Below are 14,036 nucleotides of genomic sequence, written 5' to 3'. Positions count from 1 at the left end.
ACCACTGTGTTTGGAGGCAGGGTACACCCTGAACAGGTTGCTAGGACAGGTCGCTAACCATTCTACCACTGTGCCGCCACATATCTTCAAATTGCTTGTGTAATTTGACCAAAAGACTAAAATGCAAAGAATCCAAAATCATTGAAACTTTGAAAAGCTGGAAATAGTAAATGTTCGGCATTTGTGCTTAATAAATTACTCAACCAATGAATCACTTATCTCAATTGTTGAGGATTTAATATTTGATTAAAAAACTAATCGTTTCAGCTCTGGTTTAGATATTAGTGATTCAACATTTAAATACCTGGCAGGTAGACTTTCTTTCTCATTGTTCCTTTCTCTAGAGATCCATCGTTATGTTTATGTACTGCATCTAACAAACTGTCTTCATTCCATCATCAGCCACACAAGCCCTATCCATCCTGTAAGTTCACTGGATATTTTAAAAAAATGAAGAAAAAAAAAGGTTTAAAACTTGGTTGAAACTTCCTGCTTCACGCTTTGATTCAGTTGCTATGCATGTGGAAGCCGGATACAGATAATTAATGAAGTGAAAGTGTCAGACAGAATCACCACACACAAGCTAAAGCCACTTTGAATTTCTTTTTTTCATGGCAGATCCTTTTCGTTAAAAACATTCAAGGTATTTTGTCAGCGTGAGAGGGAGGTAACTCGAGGTAAAAACCTCAAAATTTCTTAACGCAGTACCAGTTAACTAACACACAGTGTACCCCTGTTTACCATCCCTGCCAGTCTGTGATCACTTTATATCAAAGGTCTGAAGAGACCAGAGAGTAAAAACATGTCATGCTGGTGAGGCAGCTTCATCTGGACACTGCTGCTGTTAGGAGATGGTGTTTTGCTCTTAAAGGACTGTACTGATATTTTTTTTTAGACTGTTAACTTGTAATATTTTCCATATGTAAGTTTTTCTTTAGTGATTTTGCAGAGATTTCAAACTAACCTTAGTTTGTAATCCACTTAAAGGGGAACAGGTATTTTTCAACCTGGACCCTAGTTTACCATGTTTTTGTGTCAAAGTGACAAATAGAGACAACAGTTTGTGAAACTGATCCAGTATTGAGTGAAAGGGCTGCAGCTGGAAGAGGCAAAAACAGGCAATGTACTGTAAACACTTGGGGCATTTGTGCACCCTCAATTTACATCCACCAAAAGTGTTTTTTGGCCACCAGCAGGCTCAGGTTGTTATTATAGGTGTCGGACAACATTGTGGAAAGGATCCCTACAGAGAAAGACCTTTTTGTTAAGAGTCAGATTGCCACCACCAAACCCACCAGACTCCATTTAAATAAACGGTAATTTTAGCGTGTATAGAGCCAGCCTATTCACGTCCAACTGGCATATAGTTTAAAGTGTGGCAAGATGAAGTGAGATGGTTTCTGGGGGTACTTTGTTACTGTCGACTTTGTATGACTGATAGCTGTATATTTAAGTTGAGTCTGGTTGGTTTAGGCACAGCGATTTCGGTAGTTTCTGGTTAAACATAAAGGATCTGACTGTTTGACAGAAAGGTCTGTCTCTGTAGGGATCCTTTCCACAATGTTGTCAGACACTTGCTGTGTCAAGACGACAGTGCCAACAAGAACCTTCTGTGGACGTAAATTGATGGTGCACAAATGCCCCAAGAAGTTATATTGAAGCCTTTTTTCGCTGCTCTTGGTTGCAGCCCTCTCTGTCAGTATCAGGCCAATTTTAAAAAATTGTTGCTCCAATTTGTCACTTAGACACAACAGGATGGGAAAATATGTCCAGGTTAAAAAAATACCATGTAAGCCTAAGAGAAATCACACATTTATCATTTTTACAACAATCAAGCATGACTTATTCCTTCCCTATAATTGATTTGCTATTTGCTATATTAATATTATGAATACATGCAGTACTTCTTGACAGACAAATCTGAAATCAGGTCATTCTTAGATGATAATTGTAAAGTAAAGATGATGAGTTGTTGATTGTGATGCATCAAGTTTGAGGTCTTTGCAAGGTGGTTTTCATTTCGTATAGTTTTCATGTCATTGACTTTCGTCACGTATGATTATTCAGTGTGAGGTTTGGCTGACAATAATGTTGAGAATGCTTGGCATGTGTAGTTACTGGGCTAGAGCATTAGCTAGTATGGTCCTGTAGGTCGGTGGTTCCCAACTGGTCCAGTCACAGGGTCCAGATTTCCTTAGTCATTAGTCCAAGGTCCACACAGTTTAGTATATTCAGTATCAAACCTGTGTTTGGCCATGTTGTTGAGCTAGTTTGCTGTCTCTGTCAAGTTGCTGTCCATTAGTCACTCACTCTACAGCAGGAAACGCGCTTCAAAATAAAGGCTACATGTGCCAGAAATTCACTGTACTAAAAAAATATGTTTGTCTTTTACAAACTTGACATGTTTCAGAATGGTCGCGACCCACTTTTGGACCACAACCCACCAGTTGGGAACCACTACTCTAGGTCATCCTGTTGATGGAGAAATGTGCAGAAAAATGTGTCCTTGAGCAGCTCCCAATTCATCCATATTTCATAAAGATGCTACAACTACAGTGTGATTTTTCTCTGCTTTAGAGTCAGAATTAGTCACAGTGAAGGTTTCATATACAATACAATCTAAAAAGTACACCGATGTTAGAAAAAAAAGGGAAGTAGTGTGACCTGAAGGTGAAACACAACCTTTAGATCTATTGAAAATAAGGAATGATGCTGACAAAGCAGTTTACGTTGTCAATGGGATACACAGTTTTGCAGATAATCATTACATAGCTTGACAATGCCATACGTAGCTGGATGGTTACCACTGAAGGATAAAAGGGTGTTTTTTCTTTTTTTATAATGATCAACAAATCCTATTAAAGAAATAAAAACAATGAATTCACTCTGACAAGTCTTTGTAGCCACAGTGTCATATACAGCAGATTATCTCTGCTTCAGACCTTCAATGAATCCAGATACTATTAAAAACATATGAAAGAGGCACACTGATGCATTTTGTCAGCGTATTCCCTCATTGCAGTAAACATAGTCAGGGTGCTTTATTCCTCTCACTTTGTCAAACTAACAAAACAGTGTAAAAATGGGACCATGTCCCGGAGCATGTGCAGTGATGTCTCCAGAGATACAAATCGCAGTCGCAGAGTCGTTGCAGAATCATCAGAAGTCAGCCTTTAAATGTCTAGGTTTTCTTTAATTTGCATAGACTTGCATAGATGTTTGAGGTTTTCGTAAACAGAACTTTCTCTTATTAAGCTGTTGAATAATGTCTTACTAAAATATGCTTTATTTCCCAGGGGCATGGTGTGAAGTTAACATCGATGAGTGTGTTTCAAACCCATGCCGAAATCGTGGGAAATGTATTGATGGGCCTGATCAATACCACTGCTCGTGTCCCAATGGCTTCATCGGGCTCCACTGTGAGAGCAACATTGATGAATGCATGTCAGCGCCTTGTCTTCATGGGAGGTACAGATTTTCAGCATCATTTAAAACAGAAAGACGGCAAGTGCACTGCCAAAATTGCATGGAATTATTTTTAATTACACTCCTTGCCAGCACAGCGAGTGGAGACATATGTCACATGTTGTAAGGAGCTAATGTGATGCACTTAAAGGTTGTCTCCGTGGTCTGTAAATTACAGTCATTAATTCCGTTGAAGAGGAAATACTCAATCGTTCAAAAGACTCTCTCTGAGGATTCTGCATGAACTATACAGCTAAAAAAAAAACCCTGCATATGTGAATGAGTTTTGGTTGATTACATGCAGTAGTGTAAATGCTGATGAATCAGTTCTAACCCCATCTGTTGTGGCCTTCTCAGCTGTAAAGATGGAGTATATTCATACTCCTGTCTCTGTGACTCTGGATGGACGGGGAGCAGATGCGAAACAAACATCGACGTGAGTTGTGCTTACTTTAATAAACCTGCTGGGTGTTGAAGAGGAATAGCAGGAGAATTTTGTAATCTTTTCGTGGCCTTTAGTATCACTAGCTGTATTGATTTTTCTACAAGATAAGTCAATTGAACTACCAGGATCATGTAAGCATTGTACAAATACCTGATTAAAAGAAATTGCTTAGTCTAATGCCTAATTGATTTAAACCACAGCTTGTGCCGGACTCTGGAGATAAAACATTGAGTTGCATACAAGGTGTTAGTTCATTGGATAATCTCATTATCTGCTTTTAACTATCACAATTTATTCTAAACCAAAGTCATTGTAATTCCCGTTTTAAGCGCAAAACATGCATTCATAGTTGGATATGTCAAAACATTTAGTAGTATTGGTAAAGTGCCTGTCTCGTTTTGGTTACAGGACTGTGCTCCTGGTCCCTGTATGAATGGAGGCTCCTGTGTGGATCTCATTGATAAATACGCGTGCTTCTGTAAAGACGGTTACACCGGGAAAACTTGCGAGAATGATGTAGATGTCTGCAAAGATACTGCATTTAATGTCTCGCTATGTTTCAACGGAGCCACCTGCCTGGACGGTGAGGGATCAAACTTTACATGCAGGTGAGTTTCTCCACTGCCAAAAGGCTTTTATTATTTTGATGTAATGATACTAGAAGATTGTGCTGGGATGGAGTCATTGTAATATGAGTTGACTGGAACAACATGCCCTGCAGAGTTCAGGACATTTAAACTTTAATGGCTCACAAACAAAGCATAGCAACAGTTTGATTTTCTATGTGGCTGTTTGCTAAACCCCCTCCCCATGAACTGCGATTGTCTGATCATAGCTAAGCGACTGTAACAAGGCACAGCAGGCCTGGCAAGTGTATGATATCGCTGCAGGCTAGGGTGGTGTACATGGGATTGTACTAAGAGCGACAGTTGGCATTTAAAAGTTTAAGAGTCTAGAGGATATTCTCTTTTTTCCAAAACTGAGAATACAATGGCAAAATTGTAAGGAATAGTTTTTAAACAATGTGTCTAGCTGTTTAAACATGAGCTGTAATTATTAGTTTGGCTAACTAGCTTACCACCCTTTGGCTATTTCTTTCTGAAGTCAAGGATTTTTTCAGATATTAATAAAAATTGTGAGTGGTAAATGTGATGCCATTATCATTATAAACTGCATACTGTAGCTTATGTGCAATGTGAGACTAGAACGCTTGACAGGAGTAATTAAAGGAGCACTTTACCCTCCAAATGACCATTTGTATATCAGTTATTCACCCTGTTTTATGCTGAATTAGTAAAGAAAAAAGACTCCCTAAAATGGAGAAAATTCCTGATGAATTGAAGTCAGGTCTCAGCTAGCTAGTTTGTGCTATTGGTTGACTTTGGTATTTTAAAGGGTTAGTTAAGATTCAGCAAATTTACACAATGACACAAACAAACTTTTGATGGAGGCACCTTCCGTGTTCAGCAAAGTAAAATTGCTAGTTTTATCAGTGGAGCCCTCATGCCACCCTCATGTAGTCTGTTTCTGACAGTTGGGTCAGAAACATGCACACCAGTAGCCTGCTGGAGGTCATTTTGTAGGGCTCTAGCAGTGCTCCTGCTCCTCCTCACACAAAAGGAGCAGATACCGGTCCTGCTGCTGGGTTCGATGCCCTCCTATGTCCCTGTCCAGCTCTCCTTGTATAACAGCCAGTCTCTGGTATCTCCTCCATGCTCTTGAGACTGTGCTGGGAGACACAGCAAACCTTCTTTTTGACTGCACATCTGGATGTGCCAACCTGGAGGAGCTGGACTCCCTGTGCAACCTGATTGGGCTGCAGGTACCACCTCATGCTACCAGTAGTGACAAGGACACTAGGAGAACACAAAACTAGAGAAGAATCAGTCAGGAAGGATAAGGAGAGAGCAACTGTCTGTGGCCACCACATGTAAAACCATTCCCTTTGAGGGGTTGTCTTGCTTTTGCCTCCCCATTGGGGGTGAAATAATCCTTCCAAACATTGTGGAGTTGTAAGTATTATAGGTGAAGTGGTAAAATTTGAAAAACACTTTTGAATTTGCATTCTCCTCTCAAAGTTGGTGTCAGTGTGCCAGGAATGTTGCTTTTCTCCAACTAAAAGTACATCTTGTCTCCCAAGAATGCACCATTCCTGTGAGTGTATCTCTGCATTCACATACAGTAGCAGTTCTCCAGGTTGGTTGCAAGTGAATCATTACTTTTTAATTGCTGACATGCTCTCCCTTGAGTGATAAAGTGTATCTGAAACAAGGTGTATGTAGTAAGTGTGTGCAGATTTGACACAGCCGCTCCCTGGATGCCTTACACTTAATTACATTGTCTCACCTTGTGCTGATGTGCCGCTATATGCTCAGTGTCATGATTTAATGTATCCTGGACTGCTGCAGCTCCCAAATAGGTTGGTGCACTTTACTGTGTAATATATTGATGCATTGGACTGCCTACTGCCTCAGCACAGCATTTTTTTATGATGTTTACTTCATTGTAGGCTAATTTGTGTATATATATATTTATTACAGGGAGGCAATGTAGTGTATGTTGTGCATTCACAGATAAATGTGCTCACTAAGGACAAACATGTCCTTTAGTGTCCTGCTGATCTGCAACATGATTGTGCATTGTGTGCACTTTCCTGAACACAGGATTCTTTTGCTGAATTTGAACATCAATGAAATATATTGTGGTTTTAGGGCATTATTAACTGATTATTGGCCTTATTCAGAATCAATAATCAGTATTTGCTTTAACCAGGTTGATATTGATTGGAGGTTTATTTATGGACACAATTAAAAAGTATAATGCTGATGTTCAAAAAAAGCATTTTAGACCACTGGAAAACACATTTAGCTGTTGTCTAGTGTTAGTTTTTACTAAAGGATGCTCTTGTTTGCATTTATTTCACAGACTTTGATTTTAAAACCACATTAAAAAGTTGCTTTGAGAAGCAGGCATGTTTTGTACATCCACATATTTTTTTTTCCACTCGACTGGAGAGGGTTTGGTCGGCTCGTACACTGACTAATGGCCTAAAATGTAAAATCAGTCATACAATAGTGTGTTAGCCAGACCACATCCACAATACATGAAATACAGTGTTGTTATATCTGCATGTTATGTGTGAAGTGGTACACATTCAATTTTACACCAGAGCGGAAAATGGCCTCAAAACCCACTTCATTTTCTGTGGTGGTCAGCCAAGAGGTTACACATGAAACCCTTCGCCCATTTTCTGATGTTGTAGTGTTGCATGATTAAATCAACTCTGCCTCACAGATAGTTTACAACAGAAATCAGATTTCCAACAAGCAATTTTACCCTCATAGAAAATATCAAGAGGTTGTTACCGAGTCCAAAACCCTGTTGTTTTTGGTAAATCTGAGAATCAGTATTGTTTCTTTCCCATTGTTCTGCTTGTGTCACCTTTTCTGATGTCAGATATCCCCAAAGATGTTCAGTGAGTTTACGGTCTGGTGACTGTGAATTGGAAATCCATGCAAGTCAGCAGACCTTGGTCCTCCTTTGGCCTCAGGTAGCTTTGATGCATGATCAGGCTCATTGTCCATCTGGAAAATGACTGCTCTTCTACAAAACTTAGAGCCAGCGGGGATGACATCTGCAGAATCGAGTGGCACCTCTCTTTGCTCAAGGTGTAGCTTATCCTCTGCAAATCACCAGCTCCACAACAGAAAGCCATTACCACACCTAAATATACTCACTTTGTTTACCTGTGGATTTTATGCACTGCTGAATCAATCCATTATGTTTTATCTTCCACTTAAATAAGGCCTCTAATTTCAAGTTTGTGATCTGTGAACTGAACTCAAGTTTTCAGCAGTGAGTTTTTTCTAGGTAGTGTCTGGTATGCTTAACAATGCTGGGCCAGGTTTTGTTAAAGAAATTGATTAGCAGTAATGATATAAAGGCAAAGAGGGCCATAATAATGTAGTCCAACTGTGGACAAACAAGCAGGGCCCTTATTCTGAGAGCAGTCCTTTGGTAGCATCATCTGTTAACAGTGTTCTTTCTCGTTCAGGTGGTTTGAAAATATCCAGTGCCAGACCTCCAAAGTACTTTGTCATGGGTGTGACTGTTTATTCGTGGATTCATTGTTGGATTTATTATGAAACTTTAGCTGACAATGTGCAAGTTTGACGAATGCATTGCTGTTCCTTTTTTAGATGTGCAGACTTTGAGTTGTTCAGATATAGTATAGTGCAATGAAAGCGAGGAGAAAATACAAATCAAACAACCTTGACAGTTATAAAGATACAGTATGAGGGATAGATGCTGTTGAGTTCAACAGAAAGTAGGTTACTACTCTGTAGGCATAGAGAATTGTAAAATATTACATTAATATAGACAACAAATGTTTTGTAAGTCCCCACAGATTAATTATACGAATATATACAGGGCTTGAAATAATACATTAATTAAAAGTAGTGTCTTTTCTTAAGGATATACTATGCAGGATTTTCCTTAAAAACAATCCAGAGATTCATATGAAAGCAATTCCTGTCAATCATCATGTACGACCCACTAAAAGTGTGTGGCGCTGTAGTTTTCTGCAGAAACTCTACCCTCTGCCTGTATTTTCTTATTTTCTGTGTTAGAGATGTTTATGGGTGTGTGCCCCCACAGCGCCCAGCTAAGGTTGAGGCTTATTTAAAGGTAGCGACCAGGTGCCAGATCGTAAGCAGCAAGCATCCAAGAGACACAGCGCTGAAAAAATGCAAGTACAGTGAGATGAAAAGCAGTTGAGGGAATCTTGGTTGTTAAAACAGTAACTGACAATACCTCATAACAATGGTTCCCAACTGGTGGGTCGCGGTCCAAAAGTGCGTCTTGGGCCCAATCTGAATGGACTGCCAGTGATTCGCAAATGTGTCAAGTTTGTAAAAACAGCACACCTTATTTTTAGGAACAATAAATTCCAGCACAGAGCTTTTATTTTGAAGTGCTGTTTTTTGCTGTAGAGTGAGTCACTAGCCGACACCTACTTGACAAAGATGACAAACTAGCTCTTCAACATGGCCAAATGCAACTGTGCGATCTCAAACCAATGACTACAGGTGCTTTCAAACCTGCCCTGCTTGGTTCGGTTTAATTGAACTCATGTTAGTTTGCCCCCTAAGTGCGATTTGTTTTGGGCAGGTGTGAGCACACCAATCGCACCAAAACAACCGGATGGTGACCTTGTTGAAGAGGTGGTGTCAGTCTGGTTACAAATAAATTCTGGTGCGGTTTGTTTGTGGTGAGAACGTGTTCCAACCTCAATCCGAACCAACTACAGTCACATTACGAGTTGTTTGGGTTAAACATGAGCATGTTACAGTCCTGGTGGATCAATAATCATGTACTGCCTTAATATGCTCATTCAGCACATCCAATGCATCAAAACATTGTTTTCTAGTTGTCCCTCCATTGTGACATTAGAAAGTGTCACATTTATCTTGCAAGAGTACTCTTCTTCAACGTTTTGTTTACTTCGTGGATTTTTCCTGCATGGAAATTCTGACCAATCAACATCAGCTTTCTCGCTTCTTAACCTTGCGGCCTTTAAAGTTGGTCTGCTTTTAAATGCTGCCGTGAGAACACCAACCAACTCTTGGCAATTATGCAATTTTGTAACAAAATCGGTCCCTGATTCAGACCAAAGAAAGCAAACTCAAGGTCTGAAAGCACCCTAAGGAGAAATCTGGACCCCCAGACTGACCAGTTGGGAACCACTGCTTCATAACATACCTTTAAATTAAGTCTAAAAATGATCACTTTGAATTAAACCCAGTCATTAGTTTGCCTGCTTTACTGATTCCACTTCAGTGTCTCTCAAGATTCCCAAAAAAAGTGGCTTTACATAATGTTCTCTGAAATAAGAAGCAACAACTGACTAGAAAAAGCTGTTTTGATAAATAATGAAAACAAGCAGTTCTTACAGAGGCAGCGTGTCAGGCCCACAAGAAGAAAGTGACAGCGCTGCGAGACAGCCTCACAGTTTGAAAGTATGATATGTTTTCTTAGCTGTCCACCAGGTTTCATGGGGGATTTCTGTGAAGTGGATGTTAACGAATGTTGCTCAGCTCCCTGCCACAACGGTGCCATTTGCCAAGATCTTATTAATAGCTACGTCTGCCACTGCAGGTCAGGTGAGTCACTCAGACATCCTGTGAGTTTCTCAATTTACTTTGAAACAAGGCAAACAAAGCCATTTTTTTCCTTTATCGGACCTGTTACAGGGAAACCTTTGTGGCTTATGAGCAAGATCACTAAGACAGCTCAGATGGCAAGACAGCTTTTGAGTGAACAGGAGCACTTCACTGTGCCCCAGATGTGCTAGAGTACAGTTTACCATATGTAAACCATACTGATACTTATAGACCGCCCATATTGGTTTGAAAGGGGCCACATAAAGTGTTGCCAAAGGTCACCATATTGCCTACATAGCGTCTGTGCCTCAAAGCCGTTCAAAAGTCATCCACTTTTCTCCAGGGAGAAATTTGTAGTCATACAGTACTAAAAAAGACAGTGATAAAAAGACGATACGAGCCGGGCTCATTAAAATGTATGTGGCATCTTACTCTTTAGTGAAAGCCTTTTCTTGTCTTTGTATGTGTGTGAACCCAAAAAGAAGCAAATCAATGTAGGAGAATCTGATTGATATTCACTTCAGAGGGTGGAAGTGGGAGAGCCTGGGCTCACCACGGCACTCTGTGGGCTTTTGTTCCTGGCAGGTTGGACAGGCCTTCACTGTGAGGATGACATTAATGAGTGCCTTCCACAGCCCTGCAACCAGGGGATATGCATCCAGAATGATCCGGGCTATGGCTACACCTGTTTCTGTCGTCCTGGATTTGTGGTAAGGCTCCCCACCTTATTCCCCATCTCCTCCACTCTTTTTTTTTTTTTTTAAATATTAACCTTTAGCCTCCTGCAGCCTCAGCTCTTCAGTCACGTTTTGGCACTCATTAACTCGACTGTTTCAAGTGTTTCATTATCATTTTTCCTGATGATTATTTATTTATTCTAATCTATTAGATGCCTTTTTGTTCAGATAACAGACAACATGAGACATTTTTTTTCTTCTATTCCACTTTACATAAACAGTTTACACTTCAAAAACTGGCTTAGGAAAAATCTACATATTGTTTATGTTAATATTGCACATTAAAATGAAAATAATGTAAATATAAAATGTCAATAAACAGATACTACCTTGCATTTTAAGTTAAAAAAAAGCCTTGTTTTTGTTACATAATGCCATGTCCCCTACTTAATGCACACTTAATTATTCAAGCTGTAAACATTATATCCCATTTAGCATCGCAGCGCAGAGTTACAGGACACATCTGAAGGCTGTTTATTTTCCATACACAGGGGAGGAACTGCGAGCACAACTATGATGATTGCCTGTTGAGTCCATGTCCAGAAGCATTTTCCTGTGTAGATGGCATCAACAAGGTCAGCTGCCTTCCTCCTGTTACGGATGCTGTTCCCTTGGTGACTGTAGTCAAGAACACCACTCGCGGCTCCACACCCAGGGTGCCAACTCCAACACTCAGCCCGGCACCAGTAACAGTTGAGAAATCCACAGGTATGCAGCACACAGTCTAGAATATCCATTTTAAGCCACTTTAAAGATTTACTGCACCACATTTACCTGACTGCTGTAATTACTAGTTACATCTCAGATTAAGATTTTACATTAAAAAACATGGTGTAAGCTTATAAAATACAATACACTGCTAAAAAACAAAGCAGAAGTTATTAATATTTTTGACCCATGACTCCTGACAAAAAAGCTGTATCACATTGTAGATATGAGAACTTTATCGTCAGCACTTTACCCACAGAGACATTTCCCCTCACATGGTTTTATCCAAATAACTCCTTAAAGCCAAAAAAAGGTAAAACTATCCAATATTTCACAAAAAAAGAGCAAAAGATAAGCAAAAAGTCAGAAAAATAAAAATGTACTTCTGCAGCAGAACTTGTTTTTTGAATCTTTCCCAAGCCATTCATCATCTCATGACCCCTGCACTTTCTGTTGTGACCCCTTTGAGGCAGCTAACCCTCATGGTCAGAAAACACTGGCCTAAACTAACTGTGTGTAACTAAATGTATACAAAGATAAACCAGCTTCACCTCGTTCAACTTGACAAATCACTTCAACTGCACATTTTTATACATCAGTAATAACAATAAAATGATATAATATATAATAATTTCACATGTATTTGTATTTTTTTATTGGATACTACTGTATATTTCCCTAATAGTACCTATACTTAAATATGTTTTTGAATGCGGGCGGCACAGTGGTGCAGTGGTTAACTTTGTCGCCTCAAAGGAGCAGGGTTCCTAGTTCTAACCTGGGGTGGGGGGCTTGAACCCCGGAATGGAGGAGTCCTTCTGTGCGGAGTTTGCATGTTCTCCCCATGTCAGCATGAGTGTGAATGGTTGTCTGACTCTATGGGTCAGCCCTGTGATGGTCTGGTAACCTGTCCAGGGCGTAACCCGCCTCTTGCCCAATGTCCACTGGGATAGGCTTTCGCCCCCCAGTGGCTCCTAACAGGATAAGCAGTCACTTTTACTTGTAAATAAGTATGTCACACTGTTGTATTGCTGCGTTCAAGAAAGTAAAGGATAGGGCTGGGTGTTGTTTAGAAAATTAGAATACTAGTACCAATATCAGTACCCTTGAAGTGATACCAATACCAATAGAGTACGTCATTGGCTACCTTTTTTTTTTTAATCCTGTAGATGGAAGCATTCACTTGCGTAAAATGCCACCAGATACCACAGGCGTGTGATAAAGCTATACATTTGAATGTTTAGGTGACAACTCCACCACACCACAGACTGTATGGGTTGTAGCTGCCCTGTTAGTGGGCCAGTCACATGTTGCACTCAATCAAAGAGCACTTGCGATGATTGCCTGCGAGCAAAACCATGCAAGTAGTCATTTGTTTCTAGACCTGGGTACTAAAGGGACCAACTGCAGGTTGACACTGGGTTATTTTGGTATCGAGTACCGATACCCAGCCCTAGTAAAAGATCCATCGCTGGGTATATACAGTATGCTGCAGTATCCACATCCTCTCTTTTAAACGGACTCACATGCAGTTTATTTCAGCTCCTAATTGTGAAAGACATATAAACTTTCTGCATACAGTTAAGAAGTTTTGATATCACTTGGGTTCAAATTGACTTCTCATTTTTGAACTTGTTTGTGTGTTCAGGATGCTTCGACATACTTCTTATGTGAACTTTCTTGTAAACTTTAAATCTATATGTTTATGAATCATATTTTTTATATTGTAAAAGAAAGCACTGACTCATGGTTTCTGGAGAGGGAATCATTCTGTATTTCTCAATCAAGTCATAGCTCCCATTACTATGTTATTACTCCCATTCACATTTTGCGTGCAAGAAAGTGACGCTAAGTAATTAAAGCTGATAAGCCATTACACCAATCAGTTTGTACCGAAGGTGGTCCAGGGATTCTTTTTTTCTGTTTTTGACAAATTACAAAGCTATCCTTCCCTCGTCCTTCCCACCAAACATTTTTACTGCAGAAGGTTTGCCAGTTTCGAATGAGAGGAGACTCCCACTGAGCTGGTACTCCAAATGTGATTTTAGAGCCTTGGGAGCATAGCAGGCGATGATTTATTAGGTTTGATTGAGAGATTGTTGCAGTTTGTGCAGCTGCAGTGACAGAAGAAAAAAACCCTGTTTAAAATCTACTTTTGTATCGGCCACTAAAGTGCGTTTTCTATTTCTATTTGAGGATAATAATTTGAAACAGTGGTAAATCCAATCATTATTTGGCACTATATCCTTTAACACTCAAATGAAGACACAGAACACAATATGTAATACGTTATTGGTATTGGATTCAGTCATCTATGTGAGAAGAGGAATCCGGAGCACTGGGCAGATTGTTACTCTTTGACAGATGAGGTCTGCCTACCTTTGAAACTGTTCACAGAGCTGTAAAACAGACCTATTGAACACAGACGAGCTTGAACCAATTCAGTGAGACACTCTGAAAATCACTGTGGGCCAAACATAATGGAGTCCTCGCCGCTGCACCTGATCCAGCCCTCAT

The 14,036-nt window shown here is 39.9% G+C and overlaps 1 protein-coding gene across 1 annotated transcript in view; it reads left to right on the top strand.

The window, feature by feature from the left end:
- eys (EGF-like photoreceptor maintenance factor) overlaps positions 1-14,036 on the top strand; it is a 218,546-nt gene that overhangs the window by 106,431 nt on the left and 98,079 nt on the right. The window contains exons 28-33 of the mRNA XM_078176251.1: positions 3,297-3,468; positions 3,823-3,901; positions 4,319-4,518; positions 9,950-10,074; positions 10,660-10,784; positions 11,303-11,519. Coding sequence (XP_078032377.1) covers positions 3,297-3,468; positions 3,823-3,901; positions 4,319-4,518; positions 9,950-10,074; positions 10,660-10,784; positions 11,303-11,519 — 918 coding nt within the window. The remainder of the gene's footprint in view (positions 1-3,296; positions 3,469-3,822; positions 3,902-4,318; positions 4,519-9,949; positions 10,075-10,659; positions 10,785-11,302; positions 11,520-14,036) is intronic.

The sequence above is a fragment of the Epinephelus lanceolatus genome, chromosome 17 (genome assembly GCF_041903045.1).
Source record: "Epinephelus lanceolatus isolate andai-2023 chromosome 17, ASM4190304v1, whole genome shotgun sequence".
Classification (NCBI taxonomy): domain Eukaryota; kingdom Metazoa; phylum Chordata; class Actinopteri; order Perciformes; family Serranidae; genus Epinephelus; species Epinephelus lanceolatus.
The sequence above is the reverse complement of the archived record's forward strand: the minus strand, read 5'-3'. Positions and strand labels throughout refer to the sequence as shown.